Genomic DNA, 16,270 nt, shown 5'->3' with positions numbered 1-16,270 from the left:
TGGTTGTAATTTAAACGGTTTCTCATAGCTCAACGCACAGTTATGCAGGAGAGATTTCGGAGGTTAGAAGCAAAGAAGCCTCTGAACATCTCTATTGTAACTTCGGTTTGGCGTACACATTCTATAGAGTCTTCCTTTTCGACAATCTTTTTTTTTTTTTTCGCGTCAAGCGTGGCGAAAGAGCACTGCAGCGAGAGGTCATACAGCTCAGGCAATGCAGGCACAAGGTTTCAGCCAACTCGTCATTGTCTTCTTTGCGAAGCAGTGCATACTGCTCATTCTCCAGTACAATACAGACAAATCTATTCTATTAAAAATTAATGAAACTAGTTTGATCATTCTTATCTCGAATACTGCAATGATTTTGCATAAAGCCAGCCCTGCTATATTTATTTATGACAATTAATATAAACGTACATTCAATGCTGTGCCACAAGTGCTTATCGCTGTGCTAAATCAGGTTTTTGCATGCACTAAGGTCTATGCCAAAAGGTCAAATGGCTGGCTGTTCCACCAATGGCACTACTTTCTGGATCAGAATGTGATACAATATAAGCCAATTTGCTAGGGCTTGGATTGTCTGCAACTTGAGCAATGCAGTGGTGGGCGATGTTTTCTTTTTCTATTGGGAAAGTGAAACTGTTGATGGAGCAATCGCTTTAATGACATAACGTTGAGGGCTTGATGATGATGGGCCATTGTCAGCATAGTGCAAAGGATGGATGGACAAAACAAGGCAAACCCAGTTTAGAACTTTCGACTGGTATTGCATTAAAATGCAGTTCGTGTTTTATTGCTCATGCTGTCATTAATCCATTTGTTTCAACTTCGGTTTGGTTATTGCATGGGTTATTGCAACATAGATTGTTGCACTTGTAGTCTGTAAGAAAACTTGCCTTTGCACCCTCCACCCACCCCTCTTTTAGTTTCTAGTATATGTTTTGTGTTTGTTTCGTTTTTTCTTGTTTTTCTCTCTTCACCCTACCTTTCTAACACCTTTTGCCACAACATATTGCAGGGTAGAAAGCACGGAACTTGCATCTGGTTAATCCTCCTGTCTTTTCTATCGCTCTCTTTCTTTCTCTCTCCTTTCTTCCCATTGCTATTTAGGGTATTTCCGTCTTTGAGCTATGCCACCATGATTATCATGCCAACTTGAATTGTGTTCAACTGGGTAATCTAATAGAAGTATGCTTTGGCGATCACAATCTTGTTATGGCAACAATACTAATTTTAATTATGTCATGTTAGGTACCTTGCGACGGTTGCTGCTGATAGGACGTTGAAGATCTGGGACGTAAGGACATACAAGACATTGCAAGCTTACAAGCTTCAAGCTGGTCCTGGACATGTCAGTTTCAGCCAAAAAGAGATGGTGGCTTTATCGCTTGGCAGCTATGTGGAGGTATGCATGTTTTATAGCATGTTGCAGTCAGATGATGGGAATGTAAGTGCATACTGTGAAATATGAAATTAAATAAACAAATTTAATGAAATTCTAGGGTTTTACCAGGACAAAACCATGATCTGCTTATGAGGCACATTGTTGTTGGGTACTGTGGACCTAATAAGTTTATCTGTATACCTATTGAATGAAATGTGTTAAGCTTGCATGAATGCAGAAAGCTCCAAGCTGAATTTGTGCAACACAGCCTTATCGGTGTCACATCTGCACTTTGCGGTATCACACGACACACATTGGGCTGCACGAAATGTGAACACAAAACACCCTTCATGACTATCAGAAAAATACAAGTAGGCTGAAGCACAACACAAAGAAAAAGTTTGCGCGTAAATTTCTCTGTACTGCTTATTTTGTAAAAAAGAACTTCTTTTTTTTTTCCCCTTGAAGTTACTTTTTTGGACTGCCTGATTATTTGGCCATTTCTTAGTGTCCAAAGAATTGATTGGCAACCACATGCATTTAAAAAAAAAAAATTTGTTTACTGTTTGGAGATTCGCTCAAAAAACTACTACAGCCATCATGATGGCTTCCTTATTAAATGAATGTTTATTTAGCCATTGACAAATGTAGAAACAACAATACATGAACTAGCATCGAATACTCCTCATCCATAAATACATACTGGCATATTCAGTGGCCAGGGTAAGACGTGAATAGAATACTTTAGAACGCGGCTATATCGAACTCGCAAGAAAACGGTTATCAGTTTGATACAGAGCATAATTCGATATAAGCCTGCTAAAGAATGGGATGTCATAAAAGCACATACCATTTATAAAATCAATTTATTGATAAAACTAGCTTAGTTTCGCATGAAATAGTCCTGTATTTTCTTCTGCTTGGGCAATTTTGCTGGCCGCTACGCACGCACTTCTCCACATTGTCTAAGGAGTCGGAGCAACTGAGGCCGCAACCTTCCACATTCGTGCAAAAGCATCGGACTAGTGCGAGTGCACCAATCACCTCAAGGATGTGGGCAAAGGACAGTCGTTGCTTTCTTCATTGTGCCCACTTTCACTTGTGCTCAGTATGGTGTTCGCAATGTAGTCTTCGTTTTCGGGCTCCCCTGTGGTCGCGACACCATCATCTGCACTCACACACGTCGATTGTTGATTCGTCAACGGCTTCTGGAAATTCTGACAGCTCGCTCCAAACTTTGGCAACACCAGCAACGGCTTCGTCGCACTCATCAGAATTTACAGTCATCACCGAGCACGCGGAAACCGGCACATCTGAAGCAATTTCGAATGAACCACTTGTACACAGCTGTGTGTACACATCGGGTGCCACAGGCACTGGGTCGGGAGTTTGTCCACTTTAGCCTTAATCCCCCCCTTAGTCTTCAAAATCATGCTCGGAATGCCCCTTCAGAATCTTGCACGCTGCGGAGCATCCGACTTCTCACTGCGTTCGACCCGATTTATGATTTCGAGCTATACGGCGAAAGGTGAATTCTGCCGCTTCATCACGGCAACACTGTGGGAGAAGGCCCACAAGGCGCAAACACAATGAACCCGAAAAGCAGCGAGACAACTCGCACTTGCGCCATCTTGCACGAAGAGGGCATAAGAGCCTCTGATTGGCTGTCTGAGCAAGCGCTGCGGGCAGGCCAAGACATGTAATAAGGAGGGAAGATAACTGATGGTCATTAAGGGTTACAAACTGGATTCCAAGGGAAGGGAAGCGTAGCAGGGGGCGGCAGAAAGTTAGGTGGGCGGATGAGATTAAGAAGTTTGCAGGTACAACATGGCCACAATTAGTACATGACCGGGGTAGTTGGAGAAGTATGGGAGAGGCCTTTGCCCTGCAGTGGGCGTAACCAGGCTGATGATGATAGCACATTCAAATGTTTATATAACACTTAGAAAGAACAAGCCACCAATTTCTTGCCCTTGTACATTTTATATGGTTATGGAAGGATAAAAGAAGTAAAAGGAAGAAGATCACGAGACGCTGGCTGCTGCGTGTTGTTGCTGGTCAGCCATCTTGACCACATTAACTCTGCTTGTATATATACTGTAAATATATTCACTCTATACTCCCAACATCCCCGTCACATATTGATGCGAGGTGCTGGGTACCACAGCTTGAAACGGAGCTCCACAGTGGACGTCGCATCACCGTCCCCACAATGAATGATGGTGAGCATGCCGAATTGACGTCATTGCCGCCTCCAACGTCACCGTCGCCAGCTATGTCGCCGTCCCCTTCGGTTGTGGTTGTGAAACCCAAGGATCCCGGAACTTTCTTTGGGACCGATGGCGTCGACCTTGAAGAGTGGGTCGCTATGTGTGAATGTGTGTGTGGAATCAACAGATCGGACCCTAGGCTTATGCTAGCTAACCTGTTGTTCTACCTAAGAGGCATGGCAAAGGTGTGATACGAAAACCACAAAGAGGAGCTAACCAGCTGGGACCAATGCAAAAAGAAGTTAAATGAGTTGTTTGGCAAGCCAGCCGGCCGTAAAACTGCTGCAAAGCAGGAACTCCCCTCCCGTGCCCAATCCCCCACAGAGTCCTATGTCTCGTATATCCAGGATGTGCTGGCGCTTTGTCATAAAGCCTATCATGACATGACAGAAGCTGAGAAGGTCAGGTGCGTGCTGAAGGGAAATGCTGACGACACCTTTAATCTACTTATGTGCAAAAGCTGCTCTACAGTTGATGCTATCATCAAAGAGTGCCGACAATTTGAGCAGGCCAAAAGCTGACGTGTCCTGCAACCATTTGCCAGACTTCCCAATACTGCCGCAACGTCGACATGTCAAGATCAGTCCGCACGGCAGCATACGTCGCCATCAGAGGACGTGGTGCGACTCGTTTGACTGTGCATTTAAGTATAGCTGGCCGCCCTACTTCTGTTCTCTTTGCTGTGATCGACAACTGCCCTCACAACGTTATCCTTGGATTGGACTTTTTATCCACTCATTCTGCTCTCATAGACTGCGCAACCAGCGTTCTTCAGTTGGAACTGCCTCAACTCGCCGATGCTCCGAGCACCGCCCACTACACTTGTACTCAGTTCAAGATGGGCATCTGTCACCCAAGGCAGCCACTTACGTCACTTTCACTGTCCAGCCACAGGTTCCTGACAGTGGATATGTGCTTCGCCCTATCGTCAACGTGCTTTTGAACTGGAATGTTGCTGTTCCGCATGCGCTGGTCATGGTTACTAATAACGACGTCATTCTTCTGCTTCTGAATTTCAGCCTGTGCCCTCAAGTGCTTCTGGCCGGCATGTTCTTGGCCAGCATTTCTAGTACTTCCGAATTTGACATTGAGTCCGAATGCAGAGTGTGGTTTACTATCGCCAATTGCAGATCACAGTTCTGGTTCCTCAACGGATGACTTCATAAAGATGAATGCACCTGGCCTCACCTCTGCAGAGGCCACGGGCATACGTCTCCTGCTCGAATCATACAGTGACATCTTTGATTTCAGCAACAGACCTTTAGGTCAAACATATGTTCTTCACCATTGTATAAACACTGGAGACATGAATCCTATTCGTCGGCGTCCCTATCGTGTCTCACATGCTGAATGTAGAGTCATCCAATCAGAAGTGGACAGAATGCTCCACAAAGGGGTCATCGAGCCATCAGCCAGCCCTTGGGCTTCGCCTGTCGTCCTTGTTAAAAATTGCCGACGATTACGTTACTTCCTAATGCGAAATTTGAGCGCAGCAAATAAGCTGTTTCACCTTTTCGATAGATTGAGGCAAAGAAATCGAGCAACACATGTATGCGCTATCACAGAATTTTTTTTTTTATTTTTCACACGTATTCCTTTAACAAAGACTCCACTAACAGTTCTTGACAGTCATGAAGGAAGCTTTGTGGTCGGAGAAATAGACTGATATATGTTCGACTTGGTACACCAATGCTTGATTCTCAAAGACGAGATCTATACAAGTGCCTCGCGAGGTTGTCACAGCCGTGGGACGCGTTACGAGCGAGAGGAACGGGATGTTCTCCCGCATAAGTGTTAGGAAATTGCTGTTTGTCTTTATGTCAAGCCGCCACCGATCTGGCTCTCTGATTGCCACCGCACAGGGCAAACGGCAGCGGCAATTTCGGCTCGGGCGGTGCACATATACAGATCCGCCGCCACCGATCTGGCTCTCTGATTGCCACCGCACAGGGGTTGCATTGGAGGAGGAGCGAAGAAAGGAATTAAGTTCGAGCCGGCGCTTTGACAACCGGAGACTCGCAGGAAGAGGGGGGAGGGGGGCGGCGTGTACACCCAGCGGCAAACGATGGGAGCAGAAGCGCGCGCAGCAAGCGGACAACACGATAAAGGGAGGAGGGAAGAGATAGCAGCGACTGACTGATGCCGCTGACGCCGATAGTGAGTCAACCCCAGCTGCGGAGTTGGTTTCAGGGACAACGAATAACCGGCGCGTCGGCAACTGAAGAGCACCCTATCCGCCACACAAGAACAGGGGGGGGGGGGGGGGGGACCCTTACCTCCTCTTTCTGCATGGCGGCGACGGTGTTCTATGCAGTCACGTTATCTTGACTCTCTAGCGGCGTCAGCGGCATCCAGCGGTATCAGTCGGTCGCTGCTAGCGCTGGGGGGATGAAAGGGGGGCGGAGCTGGTTACGAGGCCGACGACGACGCCGACGCGAAACCCAGGAACGGACGCCAAAGAGCTGCGCTCTAAAAGAAAGATGGTACCTGGTGTTTTTTCATCGATTATTGCCACTTAAACAAGATCACGCGAAAAGACGTCTACCCACTATCACGTATCGATGACACCTTGGACTGCTTGCACGAAGCTAAATACTTCTCGTCCATTGATTTTCGATCTGGCTACTGGCAGATTTCAGTTGATGAAATGCACCATGAGAAGATTGCCTTCATCACGCCTCATGGTTTATATCAATTCAAAGTCATGCCCTTTGGCCTATGCAATGCTCCTGCAACATTTCAATGTATGATGGACTCTCTTCTGCGAGGCTACAAGGGGCCACCTGTCTTTGTTACCTTGACGACATTATTGTTTTTTCTCCCACATTCGGCAGTCACCTTACTCGACTCGCTGCAATTCTTGCGGTCTTCCGAAGAGCCGGCCTCCAACTGAACTCCACGAAAAGTCAATTCAGGCGCCGTCAGATTACTGTGTTCGGAGACCTCGTTGATGCATCCGGTGTACAACCAGATCCAAAAAAAGTTCACGCCGTTCGCAGTTTTCCTATGTCACGTTCTGCTTCTGACGTGCACTGCTTCGTCTTCCTGTGTTCTCACTTTTGCCGTTTCGTCAAAAACTTCGCTGAAATTGCTCGGCCTTTGACAGATCTAAAGAAGAACACACCATTCTCAGGGGCCCGGAGCTGGCTCATGTGTTCGCCGCTCTCATCGGGTTTCTGACCACCCCTCCCATACTTGCCCACTTTGATCCACCTGCACTGAGCGAAGTCCACACTGACGCAAGTGGTCACAGCATCAGCGCTGTTCTCGCCCCATAGCAGAATGGTACCGAGTGCATGATAGCTTACGCCAGCCGCCTGCTGTCACCTGCTGAGAGAAATTACTCCGTGACCGAGCGGGAGTGCTTGGCTTTAGTTTGGGCTGTCACCAAGTTCCGGCTATATTTGTATGGCCGCATGTTTTCGGTCGTTACAGACCTCTGCTGGCTTTCTTCCCTCCCGGACCCGACAGGGCGGCTTGGCCACTGGGCTTTGCGGCTTGAGGAATTTTCATTCATTGTCAACTACAAGTCTGGACATCAGCACAAGGACACTGACTGTCTCTCTCATCACCCTGTAGATCCTCCTGATCCTGTTGCGCATGATGCGGTGACCTGCGTGATGGCGTTTACTGACATGCCCAACATGCACGCTGAACAACAACACGACGAATCCCTACAGCCCATCACCGCCGTAGTGCAATCTGACAGCACCGCCAGCACGTGCCGCGTGTTCGTGCTGCATGATGGTATGCTCTACTGCCGAAATATCAACCCTGACAACCCCGAGTGTCTCCTTGTCCTTCCTCGTCATCTGCAATCCATCGTTCTCGAACAACTTCATGATGCACTAACGGCGGGACACCTTGGAGTTTTGCGTACATACGACCGTGTACGGCGCCGGTTCCTTGGGCCTGGTCTCTACCACCCTGTACGTTGTTATGTCGCAACTTGCGAATTGTGTCAGCGCCAATAGAAACCTCCTCTGCCACCTCCTGTCTGATGACTCCACCTAATTGAAGTTTCCTCGGAACCTTTCTTTCGTGTAGGCCTTGTCCTGCTTAGCCCTTTTCCGCCGACGACTAGAGGGAATACAAGTAAGTGAATCGTCGTCGCTACTGATTACGTGACACACTACGCAATAACAAAGGTGTTGCGGACTAGTTGCGCAACTGACGTCACTGATTTGATTTTCTCCTCCACGACATCATTCTCCACCATGGTGCACCTTGTCACTTACTTGCAGGCCGCGGCCACTCATTCTTGTCTGGAGTTGTTGACGACCTCCTCCGCTCTTGTGCCACTGAACACAAGCTGTATACCGCCTACCACCCACAAATGAACGGTCTTATAGAATGTCTCAACTGAACACTCATAGAGATGCTGTCGATGTATGTCTCCAACGATTACCACTACTGGGACGACATGCTGTCCTACGTGGCATTCACGTATAACTCGTCCTGATGTGACACCACAGGAGATTCACCTTATTTTTGTATGGCCGCGACCCCACATTGCCGTTTGACATCATCCTACCTTCTGCCACGTGTTGCAACTGAGTACGCTCGTTGAGTCATTGATTGCACTCACATGGGGCGTCAAGTTGCCCTATCTTGTTTATTAGCCTCGCAACATATAGAAAAAGAGCGTTATGACCGGTGCCATCGCAATGTTAAGTTCGCCCAAGGTGCTTGGGTGCTCCTTTGGCCACCATGTCGGGTTGGCCTCTCCCAGAAGCTTCTCTCTCGCTACACAGGGCCTTATGAAGTCCTACGTCAAGTTAATGACGTCAATTACAAGATCTCGCCATTACAGTTTGATTCATCCTCAAGTCCGACGGCTGTTGACGTTATGCATGTTTCACGACTGAAGCCATACTTCGCTTGCAGTTCTTCACCTACATGCGCTGAGATGGCGCTTTATTCATCACCCGGGGGTCCTGTTATGGAAGGATAAAAGAAGGGAAAGGAAGAAGATTGCGAGACGCTGGCTGCTGCATGTTGTTGCTGGTCAGCCATCTTGACCACATCGACTCTGCTGACTTTGGAATCAAGTTACTTGAAAACTGCTTACAGATTTTGTGGGATGCATGGCCTGCTCATGAAGTGTGTGATGCTTATAGCAGTATAGGTATCTTTATGGATAACCTGCCACAGTGGCCACAGTGTGGCTAAGCATTAAGTCTCAGGTTTGATTCCAGGCTGCAGTGGCCAGATTTTGATGGGAGCAAAATGTAAAAGCGTTTGTGTGCTGTGCTTTGGGAACATGTTAAAGAACCCCAGGTTGTCATATAGGAAGTTTTAGAAATGGTGTTCCCAAACAGCTTTGCTTACCCAAAAGCTGACAATTATTTCTTTCTTTTGTTCTCTCAGAGTTCTTTTTTTTTTTTTGCCCGGCCAATAGGGTCCCTTGACTTTGGGTCTCCATTTCTATAACACCCTAATCTTGAGACCGCCATATGCAATCTCTTATGGCTTGTGTGTTGCTTTTGGACAGTAAATACCTACCATGATTTAGTTTTACATAATTTTGTTGACAAGCTACTGGCACATAAACTTCTTGATTCAGAGTTTGAGCAGCCTACTTTAGCCTGAGTTAGTGATGTTCTTACCAGGAGGATTGAGAGAATTTTTGTTTTTAATATGAACTTTGTGGTCTCCGTGGTGTTCAGGTATACAAAGATTGCTGCCGTAAAACAGTCGGAGCACCCTACCTGCGCCACAAGGCCCCTGGCACAGTTTCTTCACTGGAGTTCTGCCCTTATGAGGATGTACTGGGGATTGGACATCAGAGAGGCTTCACTAGCATCCTAGTCCCAGGCTTGTTTTGACTACTCACATTTTTTACAGTGCTTTCATGATGACCTTCAGTAATTAAGTTACTAAGCTCCTTTTACATAAGGTCAATCTGCATAAAAATATGAGGAGCTAATAGTGATTGATTATCTGTGTTTTACATCATACCATGCATTGCTGCAACAGAAACAAACTTGATGCATTACTTTTTTTTTTTCATGTGGTACAAATACTATACTGGTGTAACAGGGAATACTTTTAAGTGGGGGTGTGCAAATACTATTCAACATTTCAAGTACGACTCCAGTGGTCTAGAGTCTAGACTAATTAAGTACAGGGTGTCTACCAGCCAGGAGAACTGGGAATTGTCAGAGATTTTCAATAATATGGAAATACTCAGGGAAAACTCAGAGAGTTTGTGCTTCTATCAAGGAAAATTGGCTGTAATTTTATTAAAGGCGAATGTAATCTGCACTAATGTTGGCTTGAGTAACAGAGAGGAATCGCAATGAATCGTTTGTGACGCCGTGTCGTCAGCTGGAGGAGTTGCCAGTGTACAGTCAATGACCGATAATTTGGACGGCTTCGTGGCATGCGCAGTACCCCATAGAGTACCTTTGGAGTACCCCAAAGAGTCAATGTATAAGAATGTCTGAAATTTGGAACTCAAGCACCCTTCACCATCTGAATTTCAGCACTTTTTCCCATCATTGCAGGTCTGAAATGGCATTAATCAAAGCCACCACCGCTGCCATTTTGATTACCTTGCCGCCTCAAACCGACGCTACAGTGTACTAGAAGCAGCCGTGCAGTGGGCAGCACTCTCCGCATGGCTCTGGCGGCGTCGCCAGTAGCGGCGGCGTTGCGATCGACCAATCTTGAAAAAGCAGCAGACAAAATGCTCTCATACACTGCAGTGTACCTATATATAGCTTTACGAGCGCAGGAGGTTTTGTTTTGCCCAAAGCACTTCGTTTATGTGGTCTCTATTCTCTGCTTACGATCAGACAATGAAATGCGTATTATTTTTTGGCACAGATTCTAAAGTGTTTTCTGAAATTACTATCACGCGTCTGTCCTCGCCGCTCGAACCTAGCCGCGCTGTCGAGAACACGGGCACTTTCGATCGGAGTAGAGTCCCGTCCGGATTGAACTTTTTCAACATGACAGAAAATGATCACTGCTATACCGTATTTACACGATTGTATGTCGACTCGAATGTAAGTCGACCCCCCGATATCGCGTGACAGGAAAAAAAAAAGAAAAGAGAAGAGCATACCCGAGGGCGCATTCGATAACAAAAATTTCTTAGTAGCTGACATGATCACTGGACTACTAGTCTTCACTAGCGCTGCCATCGTCATCCCTGCTACAGTCCCACAGCATGTCGTCATCCAGTGAAATTACACATTTGGGAAACGACCGCACCACGACATCTTGTGGAACAGCAGCCCATACCAAATGCACCCAGCCACACGCAGCTGTCAGGGAGGCTCTTTTGACAGGTCTGGTTGGCGTAAGTTCGCGGTCTTCTGCCACCAGCCATTTGTACTCACGGCTCATGACCATGTCGCACTTCACTGGCAGGGACCGATCACGCATTTCAGTGATGTACGCCGCAAGCTTGGCCTACAGCTCCGGAAAGCGTCCACACTTCGGCATGTGGGAAATTCCTCACTTGCCGTCACAGGTGAAAATTGCGCTTCGCTGCAGTCGCCACTCTCGCACCACCCATTCAAAAACATTGAACTTGCAGCCCTCTGCGCAGTGATTTGTTTCTTCAGCGTAAAGGATGGCAGCCCTCTTGAACGCTGCTGTGAACAAGTGCCGAATGATTAGTGGGCCTGGAGCTCTCATGACGACTGAAGAAGCATGGAAGTAGCACGCAGCTGGCAGTCAAGTCGAATGCGTCAAACCAATGCCTTTTGGTCAAACCATTTGTCAAACTAAAGAAAAACCTGTGAGCGGTGTCTGCTATTCCATAAACTACCGATACTCCCCACAAGCGCCGCCGCGAATGAAACAGCGGCGCTTCCATCAACTATCAACACTCCCCATGAGTGTTAAGTGCACTGTAAAACTCTCAAAAATGATTAAAATTCCTTCTGAAAAGCTAACAAACACGCGGGATAGCAAAAAGCTATGGGTAGGGCCATAAAGCAAGCATAAAATTGTAACTACGTTGTAGCTCCCGTTGGTCTCGCTTTTTTGGCGGTGCCATGCTTTGGTTTCGATTGTAAGTCGACCCCCCCAACTTCAGATTTTCAAATTTAAAAAAATGGGTCGACTTACAATCGTGTAAGTACGGTACGTTCAGCAACCAGGATCGAGCTTGTATAGCTTACAGCTTAAGGACCCAAACGTCAGTCTATATAAACTCGAGTGAGCAGATTCAGATCAAACATAATCACGCTCGAGTGACCGCGTGATAGGGGAATTGTACGTAATTAGTTACCACAACATCGAAAGTAAGCTTAAATTAAGCTGTTACGTTACACGTTTGTTCTTTGCTTGGCACACCTTTCAACAGCACATTATAGGCGATGCCTTAGATGAAAACAGAAACTGCACTAATGAATAATGTCGAACAGCCGCACTTGTTGCTCCTGTTGCGAACAGAAATGACCACGAATTGAAAGCATCAGAGGAAACTTACACACACGGATAGAAGTCACATACGCCTGCAGAAGCCATTTATTCTGAAAAAGTCACTGCAATGCATCTGTAGAAATCGTGTTGCACACGCACAGTAAACACGAATGAGCAGAAGGAGAGGACTAGCACAACAATGATGCTGGAAGCCAAGTGGTAGCTTCGCTGAAATGGAACAGCAGCTCATTGTTCAATTTATGGAGACCATGCTTTGGCAAGCAGTTTAACGACCAGTGAAAACACTCCGTCCATAGGACGTCCGAATCATGACCCAATGTCCATGCACCATTTCGGATACAAATAGGACATCTGCTGGACGTCAGTCTTGGATATCCTATTACGAATTCCCCAAGGTTATCCCACATGGACCTTTTTTGTTTTACATGCACGTGAATATTTGTCCTCCAATTAAAGCTATGTCTCATGAGTTTGTTCGTAGCAGAATTATATTTTCTCGCATGTTCAAATTACTATCCGAAGCTATCATGTCTGCAGCTCATGTTTATGTCGTACTACGAATTTTCTGATGCAATTTACTTTGAAAACTTAGTTCAATAAGGCAGTTGCACTTGGCACAAGGCCTAGAAGAATGAGGAGTATGCTGTATATCCACACACGTGCGTGCACGCATATCATGTGCATACAATGTACCTGTTCTTGATGCATAGGCACTCTGCCCATGCATCTATCACTGTGCGCTGCAACCGTAATTTGTATTATGGCAAACAGTATGCAAAAGGCCCTGGCATATGCCCGTAAAATGTAAGCAACATGTCCACATAATGTCCCTCGCAGACATGGAAAGTGTGACAAATGGTCATGTGAGGGACATTTGCAGGATGTATTCGACACATCCCTAGGGCGCAATACTTGTCACTGGGGACATGGGTACAGCATTTCATTAATGGGGCACAATTCCATGGTCTGTGTAATCTGTAACTAAATGCTCGTTTTACAGGCATCACAGAGTATGGGGAAATGCACAAGAGCCGGTAGGGCGCTGAAGAATGATACCTAGAATAGTTTTCCACGCTAGTTCAATGACAGCATTAATTGGTATGGTATTGGGTACAAGAACAACTAACCTGCATTACAAAAGTCCCGCTGCTTGATTTGCATCAGCAAATCCTAGTCCCCGTAACCAAGAAAGGAAGTTAAAATTAAGCAATTACATTGCACGATGTTCACTCCTTGGCACACATTTCAACAGCATATTAAGTGAGACCCTGTAAAATAAGAACTGCAGAAACGCATAATTTCGCATAATATCAGCTGCCGGCCTCCTTGCTGTTGACGTGAGCTATAACATTCACGAATTTAAAAGCACCAGATATTCATAGAAAGTGGGCGAAACACCACCTATCGAGCGCTTTGCGGCCACGCAACAGGTGCTGCATGCAAGAGTGAGCGATTGCAGCGCCGCCGCTCCTTTCGCCACCAGTGGCGTCAGGTGCCTCTATGTGTCGCTGCCTCCGCGCGCTGCACTGCCCCTTATAGTTCACTGTACCGGCACTCTCGCACGCAAATCCGCTGGCAGCCATAGCCAGCACCGCGGCAATGCTAGGCCTAGCTGCTTCGACGTTCGCTATTAAGCTTCTTGCCGTCTGGTGCCGTGTTTTTCATTGAAAGAATACGCCCCTGTCAGCAATGACACAGACTCCGCCTTTGTAATCCTAGCGATTGGCTTCGAAGCTCGGAAAGCACGGCGCGTTGCATAATACCGGTTCCCGAAAGTCAGCTTCGCCTCAATATAGCATTGTTACGCAGTGAACATTCGCAAAGTATTGCAGCGAAGCTTAACAAGTGTAGGAAGGGGAAATTGTCACATCTTATTTTGTTATAGCGCAAGCTTGACAAGGACAGCAGAAGGCACATCTGACACACACAGCGCTATTGGTACGGCATATCTTATTTTGTTATAGCGCAAGCTTGGCAAGGACAACAGAAGGCACATTTGACACACACAGCGCTATGTGTGTCAGATGTGCCTTCTATTGTCCTTGTCAAGCTTGCGCTATAACAAAATAAGATATGCCATACCAACAAGCCCCTATTGCTATCCTCAGCAATTGTCACTGCACACAGTATGTGTTCCTTAACTATACACGCGCACACCCGCCAACTCCTGTCACAGTACGAGCGCCGCTATGCCTAATAAGTGTACTGGCCGGCCTTCAGAGCTTTTTCGGACATGCCTGTGGTGATTTCAGCCTCTAAGGGCACTAATAGACTTACATTCATTTTTTCGGACTGCCTGATTTTTCGGACGTTTTCATGACCCCTAGGGAGTCCTCCTGCCACGCTTCGTCCCTGGGACGAACGCGTGGCAGGAGGAGGACAAGAACAGAAAGGACCGACGCATTGAGGAATGAATGGGAAAGGAAGCGTGCTGCGCTTCTTTAAAGGAGCTTGAGCTCAAAAAACAAAATGTTGGCTGACGCCGAGATGCAGGTGTCCCTCATCCAAACCAAAATAAACTCTTTAAAACAGTAAAATGCAACATTGAGGTGTTGTGCGCAGGCTGAGAGTATGTCAGGACAGTTGAGGTTGACTTTTAGCTGCTGAGAGAGAATCTCACTTGTGACAAAGTTCAGGCCTCATACCAATAAGCTTGCTACCAGTTGATAGAAATAGCTCATATTTGAAAATATTTGCTTCTGTATGCATCTCCTTTTTTATTCATATTTGAAAATGTTCGATTTGATGTGGGTATTACCATTCATTTTTAAAGATATTTTATTCGCTGTGCATTTTACTAACCCCTCTCTTCTGTTTTCTTCATGAATAAAATAGACACTAATCCTTACTATTCAAACTGGATTAACCATTTTTTTTAATATGCTTTCTAGAAAGTGACAGAAATGTCATGAATTGCTTACAGTAAGCCACATCATTATGTCATGTCCACATACTGAAACACAGAGGCGGAAACATTTCAACAATTTGTATCACTTGCATATACCTTTACACCCTGCCTTAATATTGGGCAACGAGCCGCTAGTGCCATTCACCGACTTGTTCAAGTTTTTAGATGAAACTGGGTATTTACATCGACTTGAAGGTAACGCAGCTATTACTGCCTTAACATTGTATCTTGTACTGTCCTGTGACTGGCGCAGCATGGCCTTAGTCACTTTTGCACCATTAAACACGAATTAACTAACATGTTTTCACCTCCTTGGCTGTTGTGGAGCTGCCGGCCAGCTGTCACTTGATATTGGCTGGCTGCTGTTTCAGCCGTTGGCGAAATTTTGAAGTTTCTTGAGGGATATCTTGATGCACAATTGCTCTACAAAATTCTTTCAGCACTAAATATTTTGGAGAATTTCTAAAATTGATGTAAACATGCCATATTCTAAATCTTAGTGACATTTTGCTAATTAGCTGCATGATAATTGTGATATATTATGCATAGCTCCCTCTTCATACAACCAAGCTGCTAAGTCAGCATTGCATTTTATATGTACTACCTGCCATGGAAATTTATAAAAATTAGCCGAGAAAAAGGTAGTGTTAAATATTTGTTAGCAAAAGAGCTAATTAAGTTTATTCCTAATGATATGGTTATTTGTGTGATTGTTTTCAGGCTCTGGAGAGCCAAACTTTGATGCACTTGAGAGCAACCCATACATGACGAAGCAGCAACGAAGAGAAATGGAAGTAAAGGCTCTTCTAGAGAAAGTATGTTTTTCTCTTGATATCTTAAAGTTTGTCATAACTATCACCATTTTGCACTCTCTGGGCTTGTTCGGATAAACTAGGGCAATTGTCACAGGTGCATTGTTGTCATATCAAATATATTGGTTTCAGGTGCAACCAGAGCTCATTTGCTTAGACCCCAAGCGCCTTGGCCAGGTGAACGTTGAAAGGATGCAAGCAAAAGTGGACGAATCGAACAAGAAATTGGTATGTCAAGATTATTCAAAAAGAGCTTCCTTTTAAGATTAGCTTGTACTGCCTGCAGCCGGCCAAAGGCAGATTAGCTACACAGTGCTTCCCAGCACTACAAGTGTGTTAGGGTGTGTTACGTCAGGCACTACAGCCTAGTTCTGCCAGTGCCTTGATGCAACTTATTCTGTTGTTGGTGGAATAAGCTGTGCTAGATTGCACAGTGCAGGGTTGTCAGAACTGTCTGGAGCCCCTGGGGAAGTGACTGTTGCTGGTAACTGTT

General features: G+C 45.9%; 1 protein-coding gene across 3 annotated transcripts in view; it reads left to right on the top strand.

Annotated features, from left to right (window-relative positions):
- The window catches only part of LOC142585471 (WD repeat-containing protein 46), a 72,828-nt gene that overhangs the window by 55,138 nt on the left and 1,420 nt on the right, over positions 1 to 16,270 (top strand). For all 3 annotated transcript variants that reach the window (XM_075696275.1, XM_075696266.1, XM_075696257.1), the window contains 4 exons: positions 1,252 to 1,405; positions 9,324 to 9,471; positions 15,686 to 15,780; positions 15,910 to 16,005. In XM_075696275.1, the coding sequence (XP_075552390.1) occupies positions 1,252 to 1,405; positions 9,324 to 9,471; positions 15,686 to 15,780; positions 15,910 to 16,005 (493 nt within the window). The remainder of the gene's footprint in view (positions 1 to 1,251; positions 1,406 to 9,323; positions 9,472 to 15,685; positions 15,781 to 15,909; positions 16,006 to 16,270) is intronic.

Source organism: Dermacentor variabilis, chromosome 1 (assembly GCF_050947875.1).
Source record: "Dermacentor variabilis isolate Ectoservices chromosome 1, ASM5094787v1, whole genome shotgun sequence".
NCBI lineage: Eukaryota > Metazoa > Arthropoda > Arachnida > Ixodida > Ixodidae > Dermacentor > Dermacentor variabilis.
Note: the sequence above shows the minus strand (reverse complement) of the source record. Positions and strands in the feature narration are given on the sequence as shown.